This window comes from Asterias rubens, chromosome 9 (genome assembly GCF_902459465.1).
Source record: "Asterias rubens chromosome 9, eAstRub1.3, whole genome shotgun sequence".
In the NCBI taxonomy this organism is placed as follows: Eukaryota; Metazoa; Echinodermata; class Asteroidea; order Forcipulatida; family Asteriidae; genus Asterias; species Asterias rubens.
In genome coordinates this window covers 12,491,195-12,516,557 of record NC_047070.1, presented here as the reverse complement: position 1 = coordinate 12,516,557, position 25,363 = coordinate 12,491,195, and the positions used below count along the sequence as shown (strand labels likewise).

General features: G+C 39.3%; 1 protein-coding gene across 1 annotated transcript in view; it reads right to left on the bottom strand.

The window, feature by feature from the left end:
- LOC117295058 (D(2)-like dopamine receptor) overlaps positions 1-24,575 on the bottom strand; it is a 28,910-nt gene extending 4,335 nt beyond the window's left edge. Inside the window, exon 1 of the mRNA XM_033777629.1 lies at positions 23,945-24,575. Within this exon, the coding sequence (XP_033633520.1) occupies positions 23,945-24,235 (291 nt within the window). The 5' untranslated portion in view covers positions 24,236-24,575. The remainder of the gene's footprint in view (positions 1-23,944) is intronic.
- Between the last annotated feature and the right edge of the window lie 788 nt (positions 24,576-25,363).

The window sequence follows — 25,363 nt, the reverse complement described above, 5'->3', positions numbered from 1 at the left end:
GGTTAATATGATTCATTTTCAAAATGAAATAATGAACGGCGATGTGAAAGTATAGAAATCGGTCCACGCTGTCATGATACGCGCGGGTGTCAAGTCACATCACGTCGACTGTCAATAACTCGTTTGTGTCTCGCTCTGAATAATCAAATACCAAAATGCTATCTGAATGGCTAATCATTCCACTGGAATTATTCATAAATATTATGATAAGCCTCCGAATGGGAAATCTCAAATTCAAAATTGACGGCAGATTTGTTCGTCGTTTTTTTGTAAACCAAATTATTTTTGTCTGTGACTTTATTTAGTGATGTATTTTTTAAAATAAAACCATGTTGAATTTATTTGAATTTAATTTAAAGTCGCCCCACACACATCACTCTTACATGTACATTTTTACATTCTTAAATCACAACGATGTCTCGCAGTTACTTCAATATTGTTGCCAACAAGTCAGTGTGCAAACACGATCTATCTTTATATTTCACAGCCATAAAACGAATGTAGATCAATGAATAAATAAGCATAAATGAATGTCGATTTTGGGCATGCATTTAACGGGATTTTACAAGCGAACGACAAGTATTAAGGTACCGGTATGTATGAACAGGGAGCGATGTTTTTCATTTCAAGTTGGAAGGATGCGAGATTGATCGGGATGTTTGTCAAGCTCCTTCATACTTTCAATGTTTTCCTTATACCCTTAAATACATTAGGTATATGGGGATACTTTCAATGTCGACCTGAAATAACAAATCTCCAATATCGATTTTCCTGAAAATTTTAAGTTTTCTTACCCACACAGGAATGCGAGGGAAGTGTCAATCAAGAAACAATCCGTCAAATTATTCTAACGAAGAAGAATTTGTGTATGTATAAATTATAAAAAAGCTTTTAGATATGCCCTTCATGCTCCAATTCGACTCTATAACAAATACCCACCAACCGAACGGCGACCTGCACAGTATACGGTAATTTTGTGGATGAAACAAGTTGAATAAACAACAGTTACTTTGCTGATAAAACCAGACATCGACAATTATTATGAGTCCGTAAACGCATTGCAAAATTACTATTATTTCTCCTTTTGAATCGATTACAAACTCCCCTCCTTTGCGCAAGAATAAAAAATAATAACAAATGCAAATATGTAAATAGCAAAAGTGCGTAAGATCCGTTAGATTTAAAGGAACATATTACAGAATTGGTTGTCGCTCTAACAGTTGCTAACAGTATAAGTGTAATCCACCACCCACCATTAACTTTGTGTAATCTACCATTCATAAACTGACAAACCTGTAGAAGTTTGAGATCGATCGACCTTCTGTGTCGCGAAAAATAGTGAAAATTCGATTACACATTTTTGCATGCCATCGATTCAAATTATTTTTGCAATAAACTGCTGACTGAGAGACAAACTATAGTCATTATTATTTCTCATCAAAATAATATGACATTTCAGATATAAATATTTCTAGAGATTTTTTCTATCATCATCATCATTAGAGCGTGTATGTTTTATGTAAATTTGTGACCTTAAACGAGTTTTTTGTCTTATCATTTCTGTAACGTTGCTTTAAGTACAGCAAATTCCCCAAAATTAAATTCATGTGACCTCCCGATTGTTTTTTTTTGCGAAATGCATACTTGGTTTCATCACTTACTCACGTTTCCCTTCAGTTAGGGTCCGTTTGTTGTCAATTATATTATACCAGGCCTGTATAATAAAAAAAAGTTGTTTAACTTCTTGAAAATCCATGGCAATATTAAGCTATTTCTTACTTTCAATATTTCTTCATTAAAAGTTCAATTAATTCACACCAAGAATTAAATGAAATTAAGTAGTTTAAATTTGACTTCTCCTACCGCACAATATTATTATTCTGTCTATTATTCTGACACACTTCTTATTGCCAACATTCCATTCACGTTGGTAAGTCATCTTTTAAGCCTGTAGGGTTGCTCAAACTTCTATCTTAAAGGTGGCTTTCTTCACGATGGTGAGATAACCCATTTGCTTGTTTTCGTTTTATGCATGCATTGAGCCCAACCATGTAGGTGGTATAGTTGTTTCATTCCCGGACCTGTACCAGTATTCTCTCGTTCACATTGACATAACCCCAAAGTGACCTTGTGTTCTAGTGCAAACCAGAAGTTGAAATAAGAAACAACAAGCTCATCCCTGTGTGGATTTCAGTCTCGAGTTAGGACGAGTTAAACGATAGGCGTTCCTTAAAGTCACCTGGAAGTGGTATTTTGTCAAAATAAAGCTTTTGTCGCAAAAAAATCTGTTTTAATGAGTGGAATATGAATAAACAGTTAATTAAGTTCACCAAAATTAGTTTCCATTTTATTTACAAATTTTAAAGTAGGCCTGACCAGTGGGCTGTTCGTGACGTCAATCGAGGCGCGATATTTGAAGAGAAAATGGTAGTCTGGCCCCGTTACACTACGTCTGGATACCTGATCGGTATGATGCCTACGTACCGTAGAGTTATATATAAGTCTATGCTACGCACAGAACTATACGGTCACGGAGCAGACTGCACGCACTGGATGGCTGCTGTGCGGACGGTCCACTCGGATTACCCAGCACGATGAATCGCATGCAGTGCCAACACAAGATAGTGACGTATGGTGCAAGCTAAAAAAATGCCCTCAAAGTTGAAACAATACCCGATTTTGTTCACGTTAAGCAAATGCTCCTTTAGGTTCAGGTAGCTTCTTCGACTTCCCCACTAGCTGGACAAATTGTTGCGATAACGTCATGATTTAGAAAAGAACCTTTCTCTTCATGTCAAAATGTGTAGTATATTCCGGATTCTCGAAGCACGACGGCTCGAAGTGTTTGCTGCGCAGCGCTGGAAAATACGTCGGACCGGACTACTTTGCAAATTGACCACATCTTTAGTTGTCTTGCTGCATCCAGCAGCAATAAACCGGGTCGACATTGCCGGAAAAATGCAAGAAAAAACTGTTTTCGAAACGTACAATTTCGCGACTAGGACTTGCATGCACTTGCACGTATGTGTGTTCGATGTTCGATCGAGGCAAAGTCTGCCTCGATTGACGTCACAAAAGGGGTAGGCGGAGTCACCCCAAACAACTCTATGTTTTAAACATAGAAATCGTTACAAACAATTACTCAAAGAATTATTTTATTGTTCCTAAACATTATACTCCAATGTTTGAAGAAAACAAAATTTTATTTCCAGATGACTTTAAGTTTTGAATCACTCTTAGGACTAAGAGGATTAGTCCTATTTCTTTGTGAAATCGACCCTGTGGTAGAAAAATGTGAATATAACCACTGAACTGCTCATTGGAGTTTACATCTTCATACATCTTTAGAAAAATATTTGAAATATTAAACAATTTTAACCTTGACTTCCGTTCCGAACCGGAAATTGAAAGCATTATTCAAAAGCTGAGAAACCAGTCTCATTTTCAACATGGACGGAAATTCAAGCGTCGTTCTTGCGTTGATCGTCTTCAAAAATAAATAGTCAAATTCTAACAGCGCCTACCTGTTTAGGTTTATAAATGATACGAGACATGGGGAGGCATGGGGTTACACGCCCAAATTTACAGCTAATTATAACTCCATATATTATTTGCTTAATATTTCAATAATATAATGACGTGCTTTTAAAACCATTCGACGAAATTTGTACAATGAGTAAATCCATTTGACTTTAAAATGCAAAATGTTTGAACCACAAACAACTTTACTTAAGTCAATATTTCCTACAAAGACGTGTTTCTTAAGTCGATGTTGTTGTTGAATAATGTTGCTGTTGATTTCGATGTTTTTTTTTTGTTTTTTTTGGTGTACATGTTTTGTTGTTGAGCGTAGATTTTCAAACTTAGGGGTTTAGCAATCCAAAACAGTCATTCTAGGAGGGTCCACGTTGCTCGCTTTTTGCCTGATATAAAGCTGTTCCATAGAGGGAAACATAAATGTGTAATAAGCGAAGACCACTTCCATTGAAGGCAGATCCGTCCATGGAGCTATCCCAGCGCACTTCACCAGCTGCAGTATGAGGAAGAACATACCCTCTTTCTCAGGTTGGTTGCAATCTCCGTTGTCTCGAGTTGGTTGCTTAAGATGCCTCTGGCACCAAGCAGATACTTCTGTTTTTTCGGTAACACGGTCAAAGTGGCCTCCAGTATCCTAAGTGATCCAGATTAAAACACCAGTTTCATGCCATAGCTACGGGCTTAAAGCCTGCATTGTGATTTCTTTTTTAAGATGAATACAAACATTTTGATTGCAGTTTGACGTTGGGCTGACAGCGGACAACGAAAGGCTAACCCGAGGTAAGAGACGAAGAACAGACTTTACCAAACGAAACAGGCACTCCATGAATGACTTATCTACTCAGCTCGAATTAAGGATCTTTTTCAACCTTGGTGTATTATATCCAATGCACTGACCGCGGGCATCTTGATACTTTGATAACAAATCAAACAAACATACAGCAGGCATACATAATGTTTGTTTTATCCTTGCATAATGCGCCTCTCCCAAATAGTTACAAAACACTAACAATGTTGCAATATAGGCCACAATTAAAACATTGGAAAGCCCATTGCAAAATAAAAAACAACCTAAAACCCAACTTGACTGAATTTTTTGTCGAAACAAAAACAAGGTAAAAAACTATGTCAAAAATAAGCAGAGCTGGTGAAGAGAAAATTTTGTAAACACGTCTGTTTGGGAAATATTGATATAGACCTACTTGAAGTTAGTTTTGTAGTTCTAAGAACTTGTGATTTTAAAATAAGAAACTTAAAACCCAAATTGACAGAGCCTAATTTGAAAACAGATGACATCATCAGGCTCCATTATTACGGATTCACAATCCTTTATTACGGATTCACAATCCATTGTTACTGATTCACAATCCTTTATTACGGATCACAATCCTTTATTACTGATTTACAATCCTTTATTACGGATTCACAATTCTTTATTACGGATTCACAATCCATTGTTACTGATTCATAATCCTTTATGACGGATTCACAATCCTTTGTACGTATCACAATCCTTTATTTCGGATTCAAAATCCTTTATTACAGATTCACAATCCTTTATTACGGATTCACAATCCATTGTTACTGATTCACAATCCTTTATTACGGATTCACAATCCTTTATGACGGATTCACAATCCTTTAGTACGTATCCATAATCTTTTGTTAATGATTTACAATCCTTTGTTACGAATTCACAATCCTTTATTACGGATTCACAATCCTTTATTACGGATTCATTATCCTTTATTACGGTTTCACAATCCCTTTGTTCTTATTAGTACAGTTTAACAAATAAAAGGACACCGATCGTGTCCTAATTATGACGTCAAAATTGTATTTTTGTTGTTAACATACGTAACGTAATGTGACATTTGGCATGATACATCATACGCCGTTATCATGAATTACTATAGATTGGTCTCATGGCAGGATGGGGAATCACCGTCATATAGTCAACAATCATTGCACGACTCAACTCCTCCAAAGTACATACATTTTATTACAGGCAGATTTATAACGAATGGCTCTATCTCACGAGTTCATCATCATTTGTTTGAGATTGCAACGATGTGAAATCAAGGTTCCCAGATGCACATGAATGGACTCTTCAATAGTGTACATTTCCTGGTTGGTCCTTGTATTCATAGACAATTGTAGTTAACTAAATATATTTGGCTCCATTGTTCTTAGGAGTCCCAAGATGATATTATAGTCTTGATGATTTGAGAGAAATCAAACTGATCATTCAATGTCGCTCAATGCTTATAGGCCTTTCCGTTCAACCGAAAGTACCTTGATCGACACAATTCTTATGAATTGGGATAATGACTGGAACTGTTTCATAGATCTCATTGTCTAAGGTTAACAATTTGTTTTAGATGAACTCTAAATATAATTTGAAAACTAATCCAAAAGATTGTACAGTAATAAGAGACATCCATTTTTAGATTATAAATTAAATCTTTTAGAGATTAGAAATTTAGTTGGGGTTGCAGTATTTTCCAGTGCATGTTAAACAGTGGGGCCCCACAAGTACGACGCTACCTGATGTCAACTATAAATCGGCCCTACATACTAGGCGTCGACGGTCACTAAGGCCACACAATCCAACCGTAAGTGTCCCCCAATGAAATCTCGTTACCCATTACAGGTCGTTTCATCCACATACATCAAGCCTTGGATATGCTTTTCCTTTGCATACTATCCTTGCTATACCAGACCATCAAATTTCAGCGCCAGAAAGGAAGCACACTTGCTAGCTGTTTATGCAAGACGAAAGTTCCATTACATGCCGTTAGTGCCAGTTAAAGCCCTCGCATAAAAAATAATATTAAATAAAAACAACTTGCCAAAAATCGTAAGAAGTAGCACAATCAATAAGGAGACAGTATGCGCTGTATGCACTAAGTAAACCGAATTTTAATAAAACATTGGACAAAAATATATTACACTGCGGCATTATGGTGCTATTTCAACAACATCCCATTATTTACTCTTCGATTGCAGCTTTTGCAGCATAATCAATAAAAAAACAAGTCCATTTGCTGGCATCAGCCAATGTAAGCTCCAACCCTACCGTCAAAATCCAATAACATTCCCTCGGTCTTCTCGGCTTTTCACGTGGCATAGAAATTGATGTTGCATATATACGGGCTTCTCAGAGACAAAATGACAACCGTCGGTTTAGTTTGTTGTTCACAGTAAATTACATAAGACAGAAAATGGGTCTAAATTTCCTTTTGACTGAAAATAGATCTAACCAAGTCAAAATCTAAAACACGATTTACGAATACAAATTTGTGAAAATTTTTCTAACTTTGTTTTATTGTATGTTAATAACGTATTTTAAACGGATTAGCGCTTCGGGACTGTCGTGTGAAGCGCTATATAAGTGCTGTTCATTATTATCATTATTATTAGTCAGAGTGATTTTTGTTCATCAACGCGATTTACGTTTTCGGAAACACGTCATGTGGACTGTCAGAAGACTGTAATGTGGGGTTTAATGAACCCGGGGTTTAATTCTAAGAGTAAGCATCCAGTTCGTCTCAGAGCCACACTCTCAAATAACAGACTATAATTAGTCGTCTATACCTTTATATTTTAACACTAAACACCGTCCACTTTAACCCAGTACTCAAAATTTAACCTACTTCTGCCGGTTGGAGACAGTGGTATAGGTATATCCTAAGTTTAGTCCTCCAGTTCCACCGTCATTTAAAGCCATTGGACACTTTCAGTAAACAATATTGTCCAAGGCCAACACTTCGTGTATCACAACTTATATATAAAATAACAAACCTGTGAACATTTAGGCTCAACCGGTCATCGGCGTCGGGAGAAAATAACGGGAAAACCCGCCCTTGTGTCCGCACGTTTGGCCGTGTCATGACATGTGTTTAAAATAAATCCGTAATTCTCGATATCGAGAATTGATATTGTTTTAATGTTTTCTCATAAAGTAAAGCATTTCATAGAATAATATTTCAAGAGAAGTCTTTCACCATTACCTTCTGTAAACCCTGTAAGTTATTTGTAAATCTGTGAACTTAAAAAAAAATTCTGTTCCGAAAGTGTCCAATGGCTTTAACTGGGACGCTTCTTAATTATAGGCATTGTTCAATTGATAGGACGATAATATTTTATTATATTAATCTTAGCGCCATTTGTTGAATCATGGTTAACACAGATTTTTCTTATGTTTAAATAAACAGTACAAGCCATGGCTGTGTAACATTACCCTTGCCATCAAAACACACATAAGTGTTGGGAATATAGCCTAGACATTCATTACCATGGGGTTACAGACAGGACTCAACTGACATAATCATGACTTCGCTACTTGTTAAGTAATTTCTTTGATTTATTTGACGAAAGAGTCGTCCAGAAAGACAAATGCCCGTGTATGTACGTACGAACACTCTTCTGGTCCCTTTATGAGTCTTCTTGTTTCTGTTTCATGGTTATTTCCTCGTTGAATATTCATTTTGATGTCGGATTGGTTTTACCTTTAATTACCAGGAAATCTTCTTATCTATATACCACGAACCTTTGAAATAACAAGTTTACCAAAGCTATGCAAAGCACAGAGTTCCGCATGCACAATTCATACACAGCTAAATTGAACGATGATAATTATGGGGATTGCACCATCAGTTTAGATTTTTTTGAAGAAAGAGGACCTAACATTTTGAATCAGCACTTGTTCCACAAATCTTAATTTTAGGCAGCAAGTACGATACAAAAAAAATATAGTGCGCAAGGTCAGTCTGTTTTGAAATCTCCAGGTCTTTAAATGTGTATTTCATTTCAGTTGGAAGCCAAGTGAGACCTCCATTTGAATGGAATGAAAATAATCTGCATAATAGTATTATTTCCATATCATTATGATATTCCTTGTTCATCCTTAATAGCAACGAAAGAAAACAGTAATTTTTGCTGTTATTGATTATGAAACCACCGCTGCATTGAAGACAGTCACCGTAGGCTAACGGGTAGTCTTAACACCTGCTTCTAGCCTCCAAGCAAATTCGATTGTGACATTACGTCATCTGGCCTAGCTGAAATGTGTTATGAAGTGGAGGCCTACAGTATGCTGTGCTGGCAAACGAAGCGGAAGCCCCAGTAGAAAAGACTTGACTTGATGGAAAAGCAGCAGTCAGATAGCCAGAGAAGCTCGTGGATACCCCCCGGCAGTTCGTTTTGTCCCACTTTGGTTCAAGTAACCAAACAAAATCAACCTCATCACTACTCATGCTGTGTGTTTTATGCAAGGGTTAAACTTGGGTCCTGGATAAAAATAATATGCCATTGCTTCGGGGTTTTTCGATTTAAAACATTCTCTAAAAAACGGAGAAAAACAAGTTTTCAAGTTTTGTTAATAACGTTGATGAAAATTTAAGGCCCGTATTATTAAAACGTTGCCTTTTTCAATTATGAGGATGCATTACGACGCTGATATGCATGGATACCGAACTAATACGAGTTGAAATATTGCAGAACACTGCTTTTAACTGAAGGCTGTTCGCTCATCAAGTGATGCAAAATGTAGCACCTCAAAATAATTGTTTCATGGGAAACTTTTCAGCAGCATTAACTTTAGAAGCACGTCACTAAACATGACTGATCCTATTAATGAAACATCGACACGCGTAGCAATTTAGTGCTTGAAATGTAAGAATGCAATCAGATGAGACACAGGGATTAAGTTGTGTGATATTCATCTGGTTGCCAGGGCAAACACATTGCAACGCGTGTTTTGGACTCTATTTAATAGGATTCTGTAAACCGTTCCAGTACCCCTAGGGATAACAAGAAAGATGCACTTTTGATCCTCAGAAACAACTTGTATAGAGTACATCATTCGGCTCGATAAACTGACCTCCAGCGCTGACAACCCTGAATATACTATGCGCAAACATGTATATGAAAAGATTTACCACATTTTTTTTAATGAAACATACTGGAGTAGGCTGGACGAAAGTATTTAAAAGTGCCCCAGGGTAGGACTTAAATTTTCGATTAAAATCTCGACACTATGCGTTTACAGCAACATAAACCAGACTGATACTCAGCCATATGTCAAGGAATTTATTAAATACAAGGGTACTTTATATTTCAATCATCCAGCATATGTGTCTGATATATCATATTTATACTATACAAGGTAGAATCCAGACAAACATTAATTTACATTACTCATATATCCACTCCAAAATGTATTTTGAACTCGAGGTAATTCTGTTACATGAGAGGAACTATTTCATCACAGCTGATAGACAATGTTTTCTCAAAGTTGTCCGCACCTGTTTTAATTATTCTTCAAAATTCGAATAAATCCGTTGCCCTTTTGCCGTACGAAAAGAAGCAGTGATTGTGAGGGAAGCTAGCTTTGCCAATTGTTTAAAATAACGTCCCTAAATAACATAATCAAGTTTGATTTTATCACGGAAATACCACGCAGCTAGGCTGCCTAATGCCATGCACAAGAACAACTCTTAGATCGCTATAGCCACAAATCGATGTCGCGCTGCATTATTTGCCTGCACATAAAGACCTAATCTTTCACGTCACAGAACGAGGAATTGATGGAGACTATAAATCAGATGGGATAAACTTGCTGGTATCTTCAGTAGAAGCAAATGAAGCTTTGAAATTATAAGAAATATCACACAAAACAAAACATTTGCAAGGTAAGTATTGTGAGCCTTTGTCCGGCTCAAAAACCCTGGACTGAAACACGTGTTACCCCCAATCCACTTGCCAGTGTTTAGTCTTTTCTGAGCATGTAAACTTAGTCGCTACTACTCAGTTAGGGACTTCTATCATTAGGATATTGGCGTTTCCCTGATATTATTAACTTCGTCCACTTTCTCTATGTCCTTACAAGCATTTAGAGTATATTTTTTGTCGATACTGATTTTAAGGAACACTATCGTAAATTTTGGACTTTAATTACTTCATTACTTTAGGGTGTTGATTTCCCGCTGAACAACATTTATGTCCAATTATTAAATTACCTATAAAAACATTAATAACAACGATGTTTAAGGGACAACAGCTTGGTTTTCATTCCCTCATTTACCCCCTTCTTCCCAAACCAGTGAAATACTTTTACAAGCAACCTTTTTTATTCTCATCACTTTCCATTGACAAAAGATGACGCATGCGCAGGATGAAGATTTGCAATCTGAAGATTTGTGTGAGGTGAGAGTATGTTGGAAAGCATGTGGAAAGAGGCGCGTTCTGGGTAAAGCTGAAAGAGGAGGCTTTGAATATAAAGACACACACCTCTTAAAATGAATTTTCTAAAAGAGTTTATTCAAATGTCTTGTTGGAATAACGAGAAGGGGAAGGGCTATGGATAGCAGCCGAAGGTGTACGATAAATGAAAATGACGGCAGACTGATGGGTATTTGAGAAAAAAGGGGAAGGTTATGTTTGAAATGGTGTGTTGGGGGAGGGGAGGGTTATGTTGGAATGGTGTGTTGGAGGAGGGGAGGGTTGAGTTTGGAATGGTGTGTTGGTGGAGGGGAGGGTTATGTTTCGAATGGTGTGTTGGAGGAGGGGAGGGTCATGTTTCGAATGGTGTTTTGGAAGAGGGGAAGGTTATGTTTGGACTGGTGTGTTGGAGGAGGCGACGGTTAAATTTGGAATGGTGTGTTGGAGGATGGGGTGTGTTTGAAATGGTACGTTGGAGGAGGGGGGATATGTTTGAAATGGTGTTGTGGAGGAGGGAGGGTTGAGTTGCGAGGTGTAGTGGAGGAAGGGCATGTCATGTTTGGAATGGTGTGTATGAGGAGGGAGAGGTTGAGTTTGGAATGGTGTGTTGGAGGAGGGGAATGTTATGTTTGGAATGTTGTGTTGTAGGAGAGGAAGTTATATTTATGGAATGGTATGTTGGAGGAGGGGCAGGTTAAGTGTGGAATGGTGTGTTGGAGGAGGGGAAGGTTATGTTTGAAATGGTGTGTTTGAGAGGGGAGGGTTATGTTTGAAATGGTGTCTTGGAGGAGGGGAGGGTTGAGTTCGGAATGGTGTGTTGGTGGAGGGGAGGGTTAATGTAGGAATGGTGTGCTGGAGGAGGGGAGGGTTAATGTTTGGAATGGTGTTGCAGGAGGGGAAGGTTATGTTTGGAATAATGTCTTGGGAGAGGGGGTATTTTTGGAATGGTGTGTTGGAGGAGGGGATGATTATGTTTGGAATTGTGTGTTGGTGGAGGGGAAGGTTATGTTTAGAATGTTGTGTTGGAGAAGGGAGGGTTATGTTTTGAATGATGTGTTGGAGGAGGGGAGGATTATGTTTTGAATGGTGTTTTGGAGGAGGAGCATTTAATGTTTGAAATGGTGTGTAAGAGGAGGGGAAGGTTATGTTTGGAATGGTGTGTTGGAGGAGGGGAAAGGTTGCGTTTGGAATGGTGTGTTGGAGGGGGAATGTTTGGAATGGTGTGTTGTAGGAGGGGAAGGTTATGTTTGGAATGGTGTGTTGGAGGAGTGGGAAGGTTATGTTTGGAATGGTGTGTTGGAGAAGGGGAAAGGTTGCGTTTGGAATGGTGTGTTGGAGGGGGTATGTTTGGAATGGTGTGTTGGAGGAGGGGATGGTTATGTTTAGAATGGTGTGTTGGAGGAGTGGGAAGGTTATGTTTGGAATGGTGTGTTGGAGGAGGGGAAGGTTGTGTTTAGAATGGTGTGTTGAAAATAGGGAAAGGTTATGTTTGGAATGGTGCATTGGAGAAGGGGAAGATCATGTTTGGAATGGTATGTTGGAGGAGGGGAGGGCTATGTTTGGAATGGTATGTTGGAGGAGGGAAAGTTATGTTTGGAATGGTGTGTTGGAGTAGGGAAAGGTTATGTTTGGAATGGTGTGTTGGATGAGGGGAAGGTTATGTTTGGAATGGTGTGTTGGAGGAGGGGAAGATTGTGTTTAGAATGGTGTGTTAAAAATAGGGAAAGGTTGTGTTTGGAATGGTGCATTGGAGAAGGGGAAGATTATGTTTGGAATGGTATGATGGAGGAGGGGGGGCTTTGTTTGGAATGGTATGTAGGAGGAGGGAAGGTTATGTTTGGAATGGTGTGTTGGAGTAGGGAAAGATTATGTTTGGAATGGTGTGTTGGAGGAGGGGAAGGTTATGTTTGGAATGGTGTGTTGGAGGAGGGGAAGGTTATGTTTGGAATGGTGTGTTGGATGAGGGGAAGATTATGTTTGGAATGGTGTCTTGGAGGAGGGGAGGGTTATGTTTGGAATGGTGTGCTGGAGGAGGGGAGGGTTATGTTTGGAGTGGTGTGTTGGAGGAGGGGAAGTTCTGTCAAAAAACCTTGCCGATGTAACACATTTTAAACCCGACCGTGCATTTTCCAAGTCTATCACACTAAGCCCACCGTGTCGTTTCAAGACTCAGTTTCTGTTTGTAGCTGTTTATGGACAATGTTTTTTACATCGTTGTGTCGTGCTGTCTTGTCATGGAAATTATGTAAATCGATGAGAAAGACATCAAGAGTGAATCCAACTTTCCTTCCAAACACCTTTACACTTAACAGTCTTCAACCCCCGAACCCGTTGGCACAGGGACATCCTGCAAATGAACACAACAATACCGTGGACAAATGTTTGGAATGGTGTGTTGGAGGAGTGGGAAGGTTATGTTTGGAATGGTGTGTTGGAGTAGGGAAAGGCTATGTTTGGTGTGGTGTGTTGGAGGAGTGGGAAGGTTATGTTTGGAATGGTGTGTTGGAGGAGGGGAAGGTTGTGTTTAGAATGGTGTGTTAAAAATAGGGAAAGGTTGTGTTTGGAATGGTGCATTGGAGAAGGGGAAGATTATGTTTGGAATGGTATGTTGGAGGAGGGGAGGGCTATGTTTGGAATGGTATGTAGGAGGAGGGAAGGTTATGTTTGGAATGGTGTGTTGGAGTAGGGAAAGATTATGTTTGGAATGGTGTGTTGGAGGAGGGAAAGGTTATGTTTAGAATGGTGTGTTGGAGGAGGGGAAGGTTATGTTTGGAATGGTGTGTTGGATGAGGGGAAGATTATGTTTGGAATGGTGTGTTGGAGGAGGGAAGGGTCATGTTTGGAATGGTGTGCTGGAGGAGGGGAGGGTTCTGTTTGGAATGGTGTGCTGGAGGAGGGGAGGGTTATGTTTGGAATTGTGTGTATATGGAGGGGAGGGTTATGTTTTGAACGGTGTGTTGGAGGAGGGGATGATTATATTTGGAATTGTGTGTATGTGGAGGGGAGGGTTATGTTTGGAATGGTGTGTTGGAGGAGGGGAAGGTTATGTTTAGAATGTTGTGTTGGAGGAGGGGAAGGTTATGTTTGGAATGGTGTGTATTAGGAATCTTGATAAAATAGTTCCACTCAAGATTTAGTGTAATTTCATACTCAGACTCAACCCATGGAAAAATCACGCAAGCAAAAATTATCGAGAGGTATTTTTATTTAAACCAAATCCCAAAATGTGATATATATACAAACGATGACAAGCATTAATCATGTAAATGAACCTTTGTCTGCGTCCTAAAGATCTTCTTACCACAACAACCGAATGTTGTAGTTAGCTATGGGTATCGTTTCAGGAACGACAATATTTTTTGTAGCACCTTGAAGATTTTCGCACAACTACAGCGACTCAGGTATTCAGGGAGCCATACCACAATAATCCTATAATCCAATGGGGTCATCTTAGATGCTGGCTGGACGGACGATCCTAACCTTAGTGTGTACATCAATCGATGTAGCCAAAATGTACAGCTCGGCCGTACATGTCACGTCACTTCTCACTCGGAAAATACGAAGTGACTTGAGTGGTTGGGCAGCGATTGAAGCTGTGAGGCAAAGCGTATTGGGTTATAGCGCCGCATTTCAACAAACCAGTAGTTAATCTAGCCTGACATTGTTAATACTCCTCCAGATACGTGCAATTTTTTTTATACTAATGAGATTGTTCAATAAAGTGCTTTCTTTTTTTGAAACATTATTTTAATCTTATTTTGACGTGTGGCTGGTGGTCAGATAAATTAAGAAAGAACACAATTATGTTATGATAGATTTTCCTTTTAAACTTGGAACTGGCTATATTTTCAATTTTCTCAAAACCGCTTTGACTTTTGGAGAATTGTGATTTGATTTGATGTTAACTGCCTAGGATTGAACCGTTTGATGCAATTTGTTTGTAGGCATTATATAGGCATGTTCTATTCGACCTAGATTGTGAATAATCTTTGCATACCATTTTGAGTAATCAACTTATTTGTGATTTGCAAAAAAAAGCATTTGGCTGAAGGTTACATATTCCAACAAACTGAAAAACGTTTCCCAGACAACTGAGGTTTTCCATGTCTGATTGCGTTGAAGTGATAATGGAACATTTCTTGCCTCCAGAATTCATTAAAAATAGAAGCAACTTTCTGAGTAAGAAGATACCCAGGTCAAAATTCCACTTGAACCTAGTTAACTGGGGTCAACTGGTTCAACTGGATAGTGACCAAACTCGTCCATTTTCCATATTAACCAACTGGTTTGGACTAGGTTACACTGTGTTCAACTAGGTTGAAATTATAAACCAGTTGGTTTCTGTCCATTTTCCATATTAGACCAACTGGTTTAAATATGTTTAACTAGTTTATCAACTGGTTTTCAACTAGTTCCAGTTAAACCCAGTTTAACTAGGTTCAACTGGAATTTTGACCTGGGTAATGTCAACGTTTAAATGTATCACAAGTAAATGATTCTCATGCAAGAACATGTAGTGAAAGTAGAATCCGATCGTCTATTATGGTTAGCTATACGTGGTTGCGTTACGCGTACGTGTAGTCTTTTGCAGTTTAGTGTTTCCGTATGGTGCGGCGGGTTCGCCATTACGTGCGTAATTACCGATGTCGTGATACAGCTACACAAACATCCATTAAGATGTCAGGGCTGAAAAACCAAGACAAAACAACTTTTAATAAAATATTCACACAAATATCTTTTGAAAATGCTGATTTAGGTCTATTGTATTCTTACCCGTTCCAAACCACGAAGTCAAGTTTTTGACTTCATAAAATGGCCGACAGTGTTTATAGTTCGCAAAGTAAAGTAAACCCATGCAATTTCGAGGCATTATATTTTTGGTCATTTTATTGTATTTTTTTTTTTTTTTTACTTTTCAAACATCTTTCTTTGCATTTGCATTTCATAACAAACGGCCAACGCTTTTAATGGCCCAACAACTCGATCGATCCAAGGCAACGTGTCCATTTAAAACGTTACGCAAGACACGCCGTGAGACGTGTACGCGCCCGTTAAGTGCTGCACGCTTCCATGGCTGTGCCGCCATTGCTAGGTCGCTGACTTACTAGGTCTGTTTTACTTTTTATTCGAATTAGGTGTCTTCCTTAATGATTTAGACACCTTCCCTGACAGGACAGCATGACGAAATGATGTAGAACATTATTTGAAACTAAGCGGGAGTTGAATATTGAAGTTCTGTCAAAAAACCTTGCCGATGTAACACATTTTAGACCCGACCGTGCATTTTCCAAGTCTATCACACTAAGCCCACCGTGTCGTTTCAAGACTCAGTTTCTGTTTGTAGCTGTTTATGGACAATGTTTTTTACATCGTTGTGTCGTGCTGTCTTGTCATGGAAATTATTTAAATCGATGAGAAAGACATCAAGAGTGAATCCAACTTTCCTTCCAAACACCTTTACACATAACAGTCTTCAACCCCCGAACCCGTTGGCACAGGGACATCCTGCAAATGAACACAATAATACCGTGGACAAATGTTTACAAATCACCCATCTCCAGAAAGGGGGTGATGTACTGTACCGGTTATTACATAAAATTCTACCATTGCAGGAAGTTCTCCATTACATCGACCGTAGTCTACCAAAAACGTGCGGCAGGTGTGGACCATCAGAAAAAGGAACCCTGCTACATCTTATCTTCCACTGCCTATCAATTCAACCAGCACTCAACCTTCTGCATCGATGCATCACACAACTACTTCCCACACTGACACCAACTTTCGAAACATACTGGTGCCTCATCCACCACAGCAGGGGCCGACCGAGAGAAAACGTTGATTTAGCCAATTATTTAAATATTAGCTTTTAAAGTCACCTGGAAGTGGTATTTTTTCAAAATAAAGCTTTTGTCACTAATAAATGTGTGTTGATGAGTGGAATGTGAATAAACAGTAAGGTTTTAAAAAATCAGTTCTTATGTTATTTACAAATTTAAGAGTAAAGTACCAACTCACGACTTGGACGTACATGTACTTTGCACGTGTGTTTACTATACGCATTGCAGGCAAAGTCTGCCTCGATTGACGTCACAAAAGGGGTTGGCGGAGTCAGCCCCCCAAACAACTTTATATATTTTTTAAACATATAAATCGTGACAAACAATTACTAAAAAAAATGTTTTATTGTTCGTAAGCATATACTCTTGTGTTTGAAAGAACCGGGGGTAAATATTATAACATGTTGCGTAACTAGAGGGGAGCGTCCTGTATCCCTAAAGGTACGCCACTGCTTATGCATTAGCGTCGTCATAGAGGTGCCATCTTAGAGGTAAAACGAGTAACAATGGACAAAGCAAATCTTTGTAATTTCAGCCCACAGGATGGGCTAATGAGCACTTCGTTTTTCCTGTAGCCGAGGGCACCCTATGTCAATTGCTTTCATGTATCTATCGTCAACACTAATGGAACCCAACAACTGGTACATCACATATTATGCAATTTATTTAATTGTATAACTCTTTCCACAGACGTCATCACCCAAGCTGAATCTTGGTTGCATTTTCATTTGGGGTTGGTTTCTTCGTGTGTTATTTACCGTTCATTCAACATTTTTGTGCGAGCGGATAAACACACACAATAATTATATGTAAATGCTATGGTTTTATTGCAACTGTTTCTTTATTTCTTATTTGTTTGCAATGGGTCTTTAGTAGCAAGTGTTTTCCCTCTTTGCAAGCAATGTTCTTAACCAACAACACGGACATAATTTGCCCCGTGCAGTGTACATAAATAATACATGCGTGATTTTGCCTCTTAAACTTTTGGTCACCTGCAAAATACCAATAATTTAAAGTCCTCCCGTTATTTTCTTTTATTTACTGGTCATTCGTCATGCAAGTTTAATAGCCCTGCCTGCGTACTTACATCAGCCAATCTATGGAGTAGTTAATAATATAACGCATAATAAGAACGTGGGCTGTAACCATGGAGATGAATATCATCATACGATCCAAGTCGATTACAGTTTCCTTGAGTGTACCTATTCATTTACAAACTTACTGCATTTGGATTTATTAAACCGAATAAATAATGCAAAGCCAGACTAACTATAAAACTTCAAATACCGATCGATCGATTTTAATCGATCCTGTTTGAAGTTACTGATTTTAATTGAACGAAAATAAAAATATAAAAAAAAAAACAATACGGGAATGTTTTTGTACATACAATTGAAGGTTGTGGAATTTAAAGAACACAATGTTTTGTGGTAAAAACCCATAAGTGAATGGACCTACACATTGTTTAGTCATCATGGAATTGTTTGTCCTAATATCAATGTGTATGAAATATAAATAGAACATAGTCTCGAGGCAACGGGTTGAATATTTGGAGTTGTTGTTGACATCATTTCTGTAAAGTGATTTATTTAGTATCAAAAGCTAGGCAATCAAGTAAGTGTACAATAATTACACAAAGTGTTGTTAATAATGTTTTCGCGAGATTGTAGTGCAGACGCTGTCGTACTCTATAGATGAGAGAGTCGTTTTGACAACATGGAGAAGGCCAGAGTGGGTTCATGTAATACAATTACTAGGGGACGGACACTAGAGCTATGCAATATGCGAATGCGACAGCGCGTGTGCCAAGCATTAATGCCAAGGTGGCGTGGGATTCTGGGGCCCACAAACAGGAAGTTACACAGATCGTAAGCTGCACAGCACAACATATTCATCAAAATACACGCCGTTTGTTGAGACAACTATTAAGATCAGTCGTCGATTCTTCTCAACTTGGTTTATAAAAAGTATCGCTCCAAAATATTGAAGCTCTGGTAGCCACGAAGAAACTTATGGAATACTGTTTCATTTTAGTTTAAAGCATAAATTATTTCTAGCCATTCTAACCACCAATATGCTGAAATGTATGATTACGTTTAAAGCTCTCGACATAATTTTCGCTCTCGACACAGTCCCGCTCAACGGTCCAGAGGCACGCTTATTGGTCCAGAGGCCTGCTAAATGGTCCAGAGGCACGCTCAATGGTCCAGCGGCCCGCGCAATGGTCAAGAGGCCTGCTCAATGGTGCAGAGGCACGCTCATTGGTGCAGAGGCCCGCTCAATGGTACAGAGGCATGCTCAATGGTCCAGCGGCCCGCTCAATTTTGGTCCAGAGGCCAGCTCAATGGGCCAGAGGCCCATTCAATGGTCCAGCCAGAAGCCTGCTCAATGGTCCAGAGGCACGCTCATTGGTGCAGAGGCCCGCTCAATAGTCCATAGGTCTGCTCAATGGTCCATAGGCCTGCTCAATGGTCCAGCGGCCCGCTCAATGGTCCAAAGGCCTGCTCAATGGTCCAGAGGCATGCTCAGTGGTCCAGCGGCCTGCTACATGGTCCAGAGGCATGCTCAATGGTCCAGCGGCCCGCTCAATGGTCCAGAGGCCTGCTCAATGGTCCAGAGGCCTGCTCAATAGTCCAGAGGTCTGCTCATTGGTGCAGAGGCCCGTTCAATAGTCCAGAGGCCTGCTCAATGGTCCAGAGGCCTGCTCAATGGTCCAGAGGCCTGCTCAATGGTCCAGAGGCCCGCTCAATAGTCCAGAGGCTTGCTCAAAGGTCCAGAGGCACGCTCATTGGTCCAGAGACACGCTCATTGGTGCAGAGGCCCGTTCAATGGTCCAGGGGCCTGATCAATGGTCCAGAGGCCTGCGCAATGGCGAGAGGCACGCTAATTGGTGCAGAGGCCCGCTCAATGGTCCAGGGGCCTGTTCAATGGTCCAGCGGCCCATTCAATGGTCCAGAGGTCTGCTCAATGGTCCAGAGGCCCTCTCATTGGTCCAGCCAGAAGCCTGCTCAATGGTCCAGAGGCACGCTCATTGGTGCAGAGGCCCACTCAATGGTCCAGAGGCCTGCTCAATGGTCCAGAGCCCTGCTCAATGGTCTAGCGGCCCATTCAATGGTCCAGAGGTCTGCTCAATGGTCCAGAGGCTCGCTCATTGGTGCAGAGGCATGCTCAAACGCTCAGAGGCCCATACTGATCGAAACGTTGAGTTTCAGCACCAGCACTACTCAAAGGAGATTTACATTGCAAACCTCACCTATATTAAACAAAAACGGTTCACTTTGCTTCCGGACGCAACCTCAAAACCCAAGATAAATACTAATTGCCTCTGTCGGGGTTTTCATTTAATTTATAGGCATAATAATTGTTATGTCAAATGTGAAACATTAATTCGTCGACGTTAGGGAGTAATGTGTCTTAAGTACATTTGATAACGAACTGGACTACGACATTGCACGTGATTACAAAATAAACTAATCATCCGATATGAACGAATAATGACCCCCCTCCCCCGATCATAGCCTACTCTCCCGCCACAACCAGCACCACCACTAATGGTTGCATCATTTCCTATGTTTTGATTAACAAGATCGATTTGTGTAGGCTTGGGACTTGCCTGATCGATAACATGGCCGTACCTTTCAAATCCGTCAAACATTGATCGCAGATCAGTGAGGCGTGCATAACCGAAGTCGAACCGGTTGCCATTACTTTCTGTGATTACAAAAACCTTCATACCTATCAGGCTAGGTCTATATACTCAAAATGTGGATCAATTCATTTCACGAAATTGTATTTGTTGATGGATTGGCTTGCGCCCATGTCGAAATTTGCTTAGAAACGCAATATATAATATAAGAATTCGAATATCTCATTGAAGTAGAATGTTCTGTCTCCCCAAATTCATGTTTGGAGACCTGTGTATATATTGACATTACAGTTTGCTGGATACTATATAAGGCCGGTTTAGTCAGTCAGTTACACGAGGAAAATGTTCGAACGCCAACGACTACTCAACACATCACCAGATAAGTGGGAATGGGGCTCACGGTGTACAGTGTACATTTTTTGAAAAATTGCCAACTAAGCCGCGCTTTGAAATTGGGCCCTTGTACATTGGGTCAACAGTGTTTAGTAATTTCACCAACAACATGGGATCATCGATGTTCCGAAGGCCGGCTACCCATTAGTCCAACTTATCTCTTTTCCCCTTGAAAAAAAGGTATTGTCATCACAATTGCGTGGAGTGCGCACGCGCACGACGGTAAGCAGAGATAAGTTTCGAAACGACAGGCTTTGGTCTTAGCTTTTGATCCAGTCTTCAGCACCATTTTGAAGCCAGTTACGAAACGCCAGGCATCTGCTTTCGTTGTTTTTCAAACTACGGATCCAGAGGTCAGAGCTGTGCATTGAGAGAGTTGTGACATGGAGGGACCAGTTTTCTTTGGTCACGTGGTTGCTGGACGCCATGTTGTCTCCAAATGCGGCACAACTATTGATCTCTAGAGATCAATGAGCACAACCCATTCGGCAGACTAGTCTGGCACCCCGTGTTCGCCCATGCGTTTCTTGAGGGAACAAAATGGCTTCTAATCGCAAATTGTCGTAACCCTCCCAATGTACGGCTCTGAAGGTTGGATTCGCTGTAATTGATGACGTTTTTGGCACTTTTGCTGAGGACATTTTACTTTTACTAACAACAGTCTTCACATGATATATAACCCACTGAGAAGGCCAACAATGTACGATGTAAAACAAATTTGTTTCTGTTTTAATTTAGTTCGTGTTAATAATATTTCGCTGTATTTTTTTTATATATATATATTTTTTAATGTTTTTAAATTAAACGATCCTATATTAAAATTCATGTTTATATCTTCTGATGTACCGGATGTTTACAAATGAAAATATTTAGTTAGATTTTTCTGAAGGGAAATACATTGCATGGCTTTTACATATTTCTGAATTGTTACATACATTTAAACATTGGGCATGAATGAATGTAATTGATACACATTATATCTAATACTTGTAGGCCTTTTCTGCATTTTGGAGCAACGCTTATTGCACACGGAGCCCGAGCCGGTGATGATGGGTCTCGCCGCGCCATTTTGTTCACTGCATGCCTTGATCACTCGCAGTCCACAAGCTCACCCATAAACACCCGCTCAAGTTTGGTAGCCCGCAGTCAAGAGGCACCAAGTCAACGAGCAGTGGTCCCCTCTTATTTTTCCTTGATTCTTCTTTTACCTTGTTATTTATGCATGATTCATTTGAATTGGAATCGCGGCAAAATACTTGCACTTTGACACGATGTGTACGAAACGTCTTTTAAAAGCGCCAGAAGTTTTGAACAAGCGTGCACGCTAGTCGCTTTTGGGAGGCAATCATCTTTGTTTTCAGAACATCTCTACACTGCCCACGTGTGCGAAAGCGAGGCTGAGTTTTATGGATCAAAAGATCGAAAAACGATGAGAGGGCAAGTATTGTACATAAACGCGAATCCGTCACAACAGATTGTGAATCCACAACAACGAAGTGTGAATCCACAACAACGAATTGTGAATCCACAACAACGAATTGTGAATCCATTATAACGGCCGGAGTGGGTTCATCTTTAAACAAAATAATAACGTCATACCATAGTCCAAGGCCTATACTCAAAGGCCTATACTCCAACAAGAAATTCAAAGACACGTTTTTAAGTTCTGATTCAAAATGAGAATTATTTTGACGGAAATTATTATGATACATTCTGTAGTTGTTGTGGAAGGCTTAGGGCCTACAGACAGCTTTTCACAAAATGTTGAGGGAAGTCTGTTCAGTACAATATTAATCGTCGTCTGGTTGAAGTCAACCTATATGTTGTGCGTGGAAGCACAAAACAAATAAACATCAGCTTCTTAATAGACCATCTTCCTGGACTGTAACATTCCATACAAATAATGCGTATTATTTTGTTTATTACGGGATATGAATTATCAAACTTGTAGGCCATCTCTTTTCCTTTTTTACTTTTCCTGACCGAAAATTAAATGGTGTATAGGCCTGCATAAGCATTTAAACGGTTTTAATCAATTTAATTGTTATAGTATAAGGAATCTTGTTCTGTCCTTTAAAAAAAGTCCCAAAGCAATAGCTCATTTGGATACGCTCTTAGCCAGAAAAAAAATGCGGGTCTTCGCGACGTTGCTTGGATTGGACGGAAAGGTGACGAGGTGTGTAGCTGTAGCAGTAACGCCCACGCGTGACCATCGTATTATTTTGTCATTGCTTTGAACAACACTTGTCTTTACCTTCACCAAAGGAAATCCGCAACGCACATGTGTTGAACTACATATAGCAGTCCAAAGGTAAAGAGCTTTGTGGTTGATAATAAATCGAGGATCATTTTCCCAAAAATGCACATTTGCATACAAAATAACTTTCTAATTCTCAACAGAGCAGAACCTTAAAGGGTCTATGTACTTTTTGTAGGACAAAACACACAATGTTCACAGATTGACATTAAACTTACACAGTTTGAAGATAATGGTAGTAGAAAGCTACCCTGATAATTACTTGCTGAGGTGCTGTAGTTTTTGAGAAATTAGTAAAACAATGTCATGAAAACAATTTTCGTCTCAACGATCATGAGAACATTATTTTAGCATGTAAAAACTCATTTCAAAAACTCATTTCTCAAAAACTACAGCGCCTCAGCTACCAATTTTTTAAGGTACGCTTTCTTTTATCAAACGGTGTAGGTTTAATGTAAATTTGTGGACATGGTGTTTTGTGTTACAAAAAGTACCCAAATCCAAGTCTGAAATATAATACGGACATTGTTACAAACTTGTCCAACAACGTTAGGCAAATAAAATTGGGACAGTATATTTAATGCTTAGAGTATTATACATTACACTGACCTTTGCGTCTATTTCAATGAAATCAACGCTCCGGAATGAATAGCTGAATACAGGTGTGGTGGATATTCGACAGTACACAAATAAATAAAACGCATCGCCCTGCAATACAGATGCTAATTAATGATGACTTCATAAATTATTAGGTTTATACATCGACTGTTAATCATCATTTGACTTTCAAAACCACCCCATCCCACCTATAGACATAACTGAATATAGAATACCAATCTTTACCGTGGCAGTATTACATTGGATGCAAATAATGATGTACGTAGACCTGTATATGCCTGTATCGGCAGAACCTAGTGTGAATTGCTATTTAATGGAATATGCTGAAGGTTCTGTGTTCATACTGGTCCTTGAATTGACAGCAAAATGCAACAGAATGTGGGTGAACTAATAATTAGGTTACATAACATGAATGAGAAATAATATACTCACCAATGATACTAGACCCAATGGCATGACGAGTACAGCGAGTAGAAGATCAGCCAGAGCCAGACTAGCTATTACATAATTCGACATTGACTTCAAGCCCCTCTCTCTATAAACAGCAATCAACACCAGCATATTACCGAAGAATGTCCAAATAATTAGAGCCACGAGCAGCAAACTGGGCAAATTCAACTCAACTGCTGTGCTGTGAGGTTGATCACTCGTTGCGTTAGATAGATTCCATGCTGTTAGGAAGTCTTCATTTTCTAGTTGAAACAGCATGTATTTGATAGACATTTCGATATAACTCACGCAAATATCCAATCAGAATAACCATCCTTTCAAAAAACATCTACTTCTTCGTAATGTTGGCTCTCGTTATCATTTAAAACAAAGACAATTGACGAACTGACAATTGGAGGTTTGGGCTGAATTTATAGAGTTATTCCATGGCTTGACATGAAGCGCAGCAGTACATCTGTTTGATATCTCCGTGTTCGTGAATCTAACTGCAACTCCTTTGTATGATGTATTGACGCATACTTTCAGTTGATGGGATTGAGCGGAAGCGATACAAAGTGGAGCCGTGTGCGAATAGTCTCGAAGCCAGTTTCATTCGTCCACAGGTTAGTGGTGATTCTTGCCAATGCTTCCAATGGTGCGTGATGTCGGAAATGCAGTTGCGGCAAGAGTGACTCTACGAATCTTATTTGGGTGGTATGGTGCGTCCACACGCACTCAGGCGAATGTATAGAGAAATCCCCTGCGGCAGATCCCCGGGGTCACACACGATCTCTCAAAACTGAATTGGATTCAGAAAGGAAGAATGGTTACTATAGCGACACAGAACCGTGGATAAAAATGTCTTGATGAAACCTTGGCATCTAGATTTTGGTCATCCGTGGGTTGCGCCTTCCTAAGCTGAACCATAATAATTGTAGGGCTGAAATTGTGCAGCTAATATGGCTGATTGAACACTAAATCGACCCACTGTTTTTAGAGTGCGCAAAAAATAGCTCAAAGAATCATAACATGTGTTGTGAAAAAGGTAAATCTCACAAAAACATGTAAACTGTCTCGCACCGGGAATGAAGAATCATCTTACGTTAACTTTACTACAAATAAAACAAAAAACAGCAAAAAAAAATTAATTGGGTGTTTTGCCTTGATTAACTTCTAAAAGAAGTTTGGTCATAGATTCAAATGAACGATTACATCTCATTTTATTTGATTTATTTGATATCATTTCACTGCGTTTCATTTCGTTTCTTTACTTTCTTTTATTCTTCAAATTTTATTAATATATAATATTTGCAATATTTTATATATGCACGTTGTACTTTTTGTTTTTATGTGCTCTGTTTGTTTTAATATTATTCTATTTAAATATTATAAATGTTTTTTTTTAATGAATTTTGAGTAAAT